The 8,137-nt window shown below is 50.3% G+C and overlaps 1 protein-coding gene across 1 annotated transcript in view; it reads right to left on the bottom strand.

Moving 5' to 3' along the window:
• Positions 1-2,021: 2,021 nt before the first annotated feature.
• Positions 2,022-8,137, bottom strand: part of RNF220 (ring finger protein 220) — a 345,043-nt gene continuing 338,927 nt past the window's right edge. The window contains exons 12-14 of the mRNA XM_006839689.1: positions 3,014-3,122; positions 2,778-2,852; positions 2,022-2,093 (exon numbers count right to left, since the gene is read on the bottom strand). Of these exons, the coding sequence (XP_006839752.1) occupies positions 2,022-2,093; positions 2,778-2,852; positions 3,014-3,122 (256 nt within the window). The remainder of the gene's footprint in view (positions 2,094-2,777; positions 2,853-3,013; positions 3,123-8,137) is intronic.

Genomic DNA, 8,137 nt, shown 5'->3' with positions numbered 1-8,137 from the left:
GGGAAGGGGCATCTAAGAGTGCATTTCTCCACTGCCCACATCTTCTGGTTTCTTTTTCCAAGCCCTCAGCCATCTATCACCGGAGCTGCATTACCTCCACATACATTTCCCTAGCGTCTCAGCCCTTGGGTCCTGGTGTTCACTTTATTTGGTGCCATCATGCTGGGCATGAGACTGAAGGTCCTGCTCTGGGTTCCAAATAGGGTGATTCATCTCTTGTGCTTTATTTTGGTACAAGGGAAGCTGCCAACTAAACCCAGTTCTGTCATACACACTGGTGGGCATCCCAGAGATTTGGGATAATGAAGGTCTGTGTGAGAATGTGTATGGAGTCTGAATTCATGGACATACTCAGGGCCTTGAATTGTAATCAAAATCATTCTCAAACCAACTTTCTGTTGCAGGTAAGGACTCATCTATAGCTGAGCATCTGCCCAAGGTGAGCAGGATTCTTACCCTGCACCTCACTGGCTTGGGAGCATGACAGGATCTGACAGAATGTTACTTGCTGCTAGCAGCCCAGCCTCAATTACCTACCCCAGGGTCCATCTTCTAGAATAGGGTTTGCTAGTGTAGTGGTTAGAAATTGGGCTGCTAACCTCAAGGTCCACAGTTTGAAACTACCAGCTGTTCCACAGAAGAAAGATGAGGGCTTCTGCTCTTGTAAAGATTTGCAGCCTCGGAAACCCTGTGCAACAGGGTCATTATGAGTCAGAACCGACTCTACTTTTAACAACTATTTCCAGGCAGTAGCTACATGGGGCTGTGGGACATCCTGGGGAGCTGAGATGATTCCATTTAGTCACTGGCATAGTTCAGGGGACTAGAGAGGCCTGGGGCTTATGTGCTTCTCCCAAGCTTGTAGCTATTCCTGACCTAGGTTGGGGGATTGAGTGTACATCCCCTATGTACCCCCAAGCTCTGACCTCTTCTGTGATTAATGAGCTGACGATTCTGCATCAATAAGGAATTAACCTAGAGCCCCTACCCATCAATAGTCAGGAGCCTGGACCTCCCCCCCCATCCCAGCCTGAGTGCTCCAGGGGCCCTGATCAGACCAGCCCTGCCTAGCATTATACACCACAGCGAGGGTCAGCTCCACTGCAGCCAGGATAAGCCCTGTATCAGCCTGCCCATCCCATCCTCCGCCTCTTCCTACACACACAGGCATCAGTTTGTTATATTGGTTTAATCCATGTCAAACGTAGTTTACAAAGGGAAAGGACAAGTACCTTTGTATAGAATATACAGACACAGCATCACACCACGGGGCCCATGTGAGGGGGTGGGGAGACAATTTCCTTGGGAACAGCAGCTCTAATCCAAGGATTAGTTCTTGGGCAGCCAGGAGCACACTCATCCATCCCCACTATCAGCCCTGGCTTCAGCTCAGTTCCCATTTCCTGCCACCCACCCCCAACTCCTTATAAAGAGCCCTATGAGCTAAGACTAAGGAGAAGATCATGTCCCTTGGGGCATGTACCCCATGTCTGGGAGAAGAAATATACACCACTGAACACCGAGCACATGGGAGAGGGAAGGGACACCATGGGGGGGCAGGCACCCCAAGAGGTGGATGGGCCGAGCCCCCAGCCAGCCCTGGGAGAGGCACTGCTTCAGGTATTCTTAAAAAAAGAAGAAAATCATACAACCAAAAGGCAGGGTGGAAGGGTAGAGGGTGAGGGGCTGTCCCGTTTATACACAACATTGTAAACATACATGGTCTATATTACATGTGCTTCAGTCTGGTGTTTGCATGTCTGTCTGTTCATCTTGTCAGTCAGAGGGCTGAATCTCAGGAACCTTGTCCTTCCTGTTCCCCCACCCTGGGAACAGCCTGGAACAGCTACAGTCCCCAGCCTCCACTCTGGCTCCAGAGTCCTGTGTGTGTGTGTGAGTGTGTGAGTTATGTGCATGTATGTACATGGGGGCCTGTGCGAGTATGTACAAGAGGAGAGGGTCACGGTCACAGAGGCTGGGGGCAGTGGGGCTGCTTGAGGCCAGGTCTGCTGGGGCAGAGCTCACAAGTAGATCCTCCGCAGGTCTCCAGGCGCGGTGATGGTGTTGCACTGTGGGCAGAGCTTCTTGGCACCCTGTAGGGAAAGCAGGGGAGGCTTGGCATACACACTGTGCCACAGGTTTGCACATGGGAGCATCTGGGCCTGCAGCCATGTCTTCTGGATCAGTGTGCTGGGCGCTTGGCCCTCTGTGCCCAGGCCTAGGATGCACAGGCGGCCTCTGTGAGCAGGCAGACATGCTCTGGTGCTGGGGGGACGCCAGGATCAAACCGCCTGGCCAGCCCCGCAGCGGGAGCCCCAGTAATGAGAACAAGGCTGGGTCCAGCTGTGGCTGCCTCGGCCCTAACAAGATTACACACGGCCTTTGATCAGGACACAGAGCCCACGTCCGGGCCTTTTATTGCTGTCTCCGGGCGACATTTTAATGGCTGCTCCTGAGCACAGAACAGGGGCAGGGGCAGAAGCAGGAGGAGCTGAGTATGGGAGGGGCTGAGGCCCAGGTTCTGCTTACCCACAACCAGCCTCCTCCTGACCTGGGGTCTCACCAATGTGTGTGATACTCTGGAGGTGGGGGTAGGGAGGAGGAGAAAAATCAACCCATGGTGGTGGTGGTGTTGGGGTGGGAGGGGGGGATTGGGAGGATTTAATAAGCCTATAGGGTTTGGAGGGTAGAGAGTGAATAACCTGGCTTCTGCTCTGTTCAATGTTCCTGTTCCCCACAAAGCATTGCCCAATACCCCCTCCCCCAGCCCGCTTTACCAGGGTCCGGAGCCAGCACTCCTCGCAGTGTACATGCCAACATTGGATGGACGTTAAGGGCATCGAGTATGAGTCCTAGGAAGGGGGTGAGCAGAGAAGGGGTCACTCTGAGACTGCTACCTGCTCACAAGAGCCCAGATCCCAGGGCAGAGACCCCCTCCAACCCCCAGCGGGCACTGAAGCATGGAAAACTGTCCTTGCTATGATCAAGGGTCCCCTGGGTTCCCTCCACTCACCATGCAGATGAGGCATTTGTATCGGTCCCCACGAGATAGCTGCCTTTCAAGCTCTCTGACCCGAGCCTTCAAGGCTTCAAACGTCGTCACAGCTGAATCTTCGGTGATTCTGTAAAGCGGAGAGCATGGCTGGGCGGCAGGCTGGAACCCCCATCTGAACTTCAAGCCCGTACCTCCACTGGATTCCAGAACCACATACATATATGTGTCCTACACATCCTTCCTGCTCTCCCGTATCTGCAAACTCCCTGCCTCCAAATGGAACTCTCCCTGTTCCTCCAGTAATCTACATCCTCGTGAATTTCAAAACCAGCTACCTGGGAACAATTTTAACTGTTCATTCTCAGGCACCTCCATCACCCCAAACTTGCTGCTTATCCAGGTTCCCGACTATCACTAGTCCAGGTCTGCATGATTTCTCCTATGGATTACTCCATTACCCTTCTAAACATCATCTCTGCCTCCAGGCCCATCATCTCCGCTCTGTTCTAGCAACTAAAAGAATCTGCATTCTAAAACACAAATCTCACTTCTACTTCCCAACGTTTTAATGACTCCTTCAGAGCCAAGCTCCTTGTGACCAAATTCCATCACAAGGCTTGCTGGATTCCTCAGTATCCTGCCACATACTTTATGCTCCATCCATAGTAAACAACCATCTCTACACACTCCCTCAGCCTATGCACTTTCTGCTGTCTCTGCTTGGACTGCTCCACCTCCTAACTAGCTCTGCTTCATCACTCAGGCCTACGTTAGTTCCTGCCTTCTTCCGCAAACCTTTTCCAACCTTGGCAGCCAGCACCACCACGGGTGGGCAGCCTCTTCTGTGCTCCTACACAGCACCCACAGTGCTTCTATTAGACTGAGGTCCCTGATGACCAATCTAACCCCACTGCAGTGCTAGGCCTGCACAATGAGGACACGTGTGCTGAATAAAGGGCAGTCCAACCCTCAGGGAAAGGGTGAGAGATGTGGGGACTGGATGAGTCCCTTCTAACCTAGGTCTCTGGGCACCAACTGGGTCTACCCCAAGGGCCTTGTACAAGTTCAAGCGCCTCACAAGCAAGGTCACCACAACTTTTTAAGACTCACTAGACTGCAATACTCAACATGAACTATTGAAAACTCTCTGAAGGAATGACCTGCCCACCTTTCCTAAACAAGGGAACAGGACAAAGATGGAACCAGTGCTTGGTAAGCTCACAAGAGGGAGAAAACACTTTGTGGAGTAAAAAAAGATGGTACTGGAGATGGGACTTAGGGAATAATAGTGATGCTTGTTGTTAAGTGCTGTCGAGTCAGTTCCGGTTCATAGAAACCCTATATAGGATTGCTGAGGAGTGGCCAGTGAGTTTGAAGTGCCGACCCTGCAGTGAGCAGTCCAGTGCTTATCCTACAGCACCACACCAGAACTCCAACAGTGCTAATACAAATAAAAACAGCTAATATTTACTGAGCACATACTAATGCCAGGGATGGTACTAAGGTATTAGTGAGCCTGCTGGAACAGTGCTTGACTGCTAACCAAAAGGTTGGTGGTTTGAACCCACCAGCCGCTCTGCAGGAGAAAAATGTGGCAGTCTGCTTTGGTGAAGATTTACAACCTTGGAAACCCTATGGATCACTGAGTCAGAATCGACTTGGCAGCAATGGGTTATGGGTGGGTACTGAGGAATTGAAACTATCTTACTTACTCCTCACAAAAGCCCCATGAGAAAATTCTTATATGAAGAAATAATGCACCAACAAATTAAGGAGCTTGCCCAAGATTCACAGAGTGGGGGAGGCAGGATTTATCCCCAACAGACTAATCCCATGATCAATTGTTAATGTGTGATGAACCATTAGACTGGAGATACCCAGAAGATAGATCCCCAGGTAAAGAAAACAGTAGCAACAAAGGCCAAGCGGCACATCTGGCTGGAAGGCTTGCTTGTAGGTAAGCAGAGAGTGTGAAAGTAAGAAAGGAAGTCATACCTGGGAGGACCTCTGACACCACAAGTAGGAATAGAAGTTTTATCTTACAGGCAATAGGAAGCTACTGAGGATGTTGTAAGAGGGGTGTGGTATGATAAGAGTTGGGGTTTACAAGGTGTTTCAATCAGGAAACATAGACTAGACTGAGTTATGGGTAGAGGCCAATCACAAGTGAGGTCGGATGGCCTATCTGCCTACTTGAGAGAAAAGTGGCCCAGAAGCTGGGAAGCTTACAGGCTGTCATTGCTGGATGCAAGTGGTAATGGGCTTACAGAAGAAGGCGGGTAGTGGTTAAGATGCCAGGGGCACCAACAGACTCTCATCTCTGACCTTTCTCTCTTGGGGTGCGTTAGCAGCACCACAGAATGTGACTCCTAAAGACTGTCCCAGGATCAGAAATGCTCTAGAAACTCATCACTCCATGGTCTGTGATTCTCTCTGCCCTGCCTTTCTCAGGAACTGAGAGAGGACCTAATGCCAACTCCTCCCAGGCAGCCTTTCAGCTCTGGAGCCTTTATACCCCCACCCTCATCACAAGTACCTGCACAGTTGGCTCCTTCCCTGCATTTTGCCCTTGTTGTTAGGTGCCGTCGAGTCAATTCTGACTCCTAGCACCCTTATGCACAACAGAAGGAAACAGCGTCCAGTCCTGTGCCATCTTTGCAGTCATTGCAATCACTGCTGCTACTATTGTGTTAATCCATGTAACTGGAAGTCTTCCTGTTTTTCTCTGACCCTCCATGATGTCCTTCTCCAGGGAATGGTTCCTCATGATGATATATCTGAAGTCCCACCATCCTGACCTCCAACAAAGATTTGTTTCATCTTCTAGCAGTCCATGGTACTTTCAATATTCTCCAACACCATAACCTAAATGTATGAATTCTACCGTCTTCCTTATTCACTGTCTAACTTTCACATGCATATGAGGCTGTTGAAAATATCATGGTTTGGGTGAGGTGTACCTTAGTCCTCAAACTGACATCTTTGCTCTTGAACACTTTTTCAGCAAACAAGGTTGTATCATCTGCATACTGCAGGTTGTTAATGAGTCTCCTTATTAACACTGAATCCAGCTTCTCAGATTTGCTCAGCACAGACTAAGTATAGTGGAAGACTATAACCCTGGTGCACATCTTTCCTTAGGCAGGCCATATGTTCCATCCCCATCTGTAATGCTGGCGACAGGAGGCCACCGATGCTCCCACCCGCTCTAAGGACCAGACTGCTGAGGGCAAGTGGTTATTTCAAAGATGGGGAAGCTTAGACCTGGAGCTGGCAGTCTACGCCAGAGTGGAGAACTAACTTCCAAACCCCAAACCAAATAATAAGAGTCAGAAAGTATGAAAAGATGGGCCCAGTAAAGAATGAAGAACTAAGACATTTCTTACTCCTACAAGAGTTGTAAGGTCACCAAACCCAAATAGCAAACCCACTGGTGCCAAGTTGATTCTAACTAAAATGACTCTGTAGGATAAGAGAGCTACTCCATAGAGTTCTCAAGGTTGAAGATCTTTAAGGAAGCAAACTGCCACTTCTTTCTTTCTTCTGTGGAGCAACTAGTGGGTTCAAACCACTGACCTTTCAGTTAGCCATTAAGCACTTAACCAAGGAACCACCAGGGCTCCTTATAAAAGATCACACCAAAGCCAATACCCTGGGGTAGATCCAGAGGAAAAGCACTGGATTGCAAAGTTGACAGTTCAAACTTACCAGCTGTTCCTCAGAAACCCTATTCAGGGTCACTGAGTTGGAACTGACTCTGCCGCACTTAGCAACAACAAAGCCAATATCCAACTCCAGAGCCCACTCTATTCTGGATTTGCTCAGCACATACCTGGCCCCTAATCTTTGCTCTGGCAAATAACCAATCCTGTAGCCTTTAACCCAGGCTGGTCAGGAGCTATTTTTGGGCTCCAAGTTGAATTACTAAATAAACAAGGTAAGCTCAAGCTTATTTGTGCTTATTTACTAGTCAGTAGTGAACACTTTCACCTTTTTTTCACCACATCAAAGATTCTGCTAGGTCTGGCTGGCATCTGTATCTCTCCCATCCCTACAGCACCTTCCTACATAATCTGTTTCGTTTACATCCATGATGGGCAGAGTACATGTTTTTCACATTTCATATCTGTGGTAAAAAACATAGAGCTCTTCACTACAGATTAGTAAGTAAGCACAAGTCAGCCCATGCTTATGTTACTGGGTAATCTGACCCTGTCTGGGTCCCTCAAGGACACAGGTGGCCAATTCCTGGAGCAAGCCTGGCATCCCCTTTACCCTTCCCTAGGCTGGAAAACAACCCTCCCTCTGTGGACCAGGGAGAAGCTGTAGAGACTGAAAGCCCCCAATTTTGGCAGATCCAGGCCCAAGGGAGTCAGTGCAAGTGACAGAACCAGTTCTCACCTCATCCTAGAGCACTCTGCCCACTTAGTCCCTGTGCTCACACAGGTGGGACAGAAATCCTGACGTCCCCCAAGCCTGGGGTGGGTAGTAGCTTCATGGATGGCCACTGGCTCTGGCCCCCACCTCCCCCTTGGGCGCCATCCCTGATTAATGATCTTGTCTTTCTGATTTATGAGCAGCCCCTCCAGACGAGGGTGGGCGCCCGTTACGGCCCCGCCTAGCTGGAGTAGGAGAGAATTATTAAATAAACATCCATACGTCATTCCTCCCCCCCAAAGCTGGTTGCGCCGAAACCCATGCGGCCCGCTCCAGCGCTGACACGGAGCAGCTGCGGTGATTCATGGGCAGCCGGGCCCCGTGCCTCGGCCCATACATCATGCCAGCAGCACTCGTGGCCCCGGCCGAGATAAACTGATCAACCACAACGGGCTGGAATGAATTTATGACAACACAAAATGGAGGGAAACAAATGGGAGGTGACCCTGGGCCACCGACCCAGCCCTGCACCGGCCTGCGATCCACTCTGCTGGCAGGAGGCAAGATGGGACACTGGCCCTAGAATGAAGAGAGACTGCCTTTTAACCCCAAGCAGCCTAGCTCCCAGAGAGTGTGTGCAGTGAGTTAAACACCGGCCAACAGCAGTAGCTCCAGGGAGCCTGCACTGGGCAATGCCACCTCCTGGGGCCTGAACTGGCCTTGCCTGGGCTTCTGGAAAGGGAGTGCAGTGCCCACCTGATTTCA

The sequence above is a fragment of the Chrysochloris asiatica genome, unplaced genomic scaffold (assembly GCF_000296735.1).
Source record: "Chrysochloris asiatica unplaced genomic scaffold, ChrAsi1.0 scaffold00026, whole genome shotgun sequence".
In the NCBI taxonomy this organism is placed as follows: Eukaryota; Metazoa; Chordata; class Mammalia; order Afrosoricida; family Chrysochloridae; genus Chrysochloris; species Chrysochloris asiatica.
This window is presented reverse-complemented; position numbering and strand designations above follow the sequence as displayed.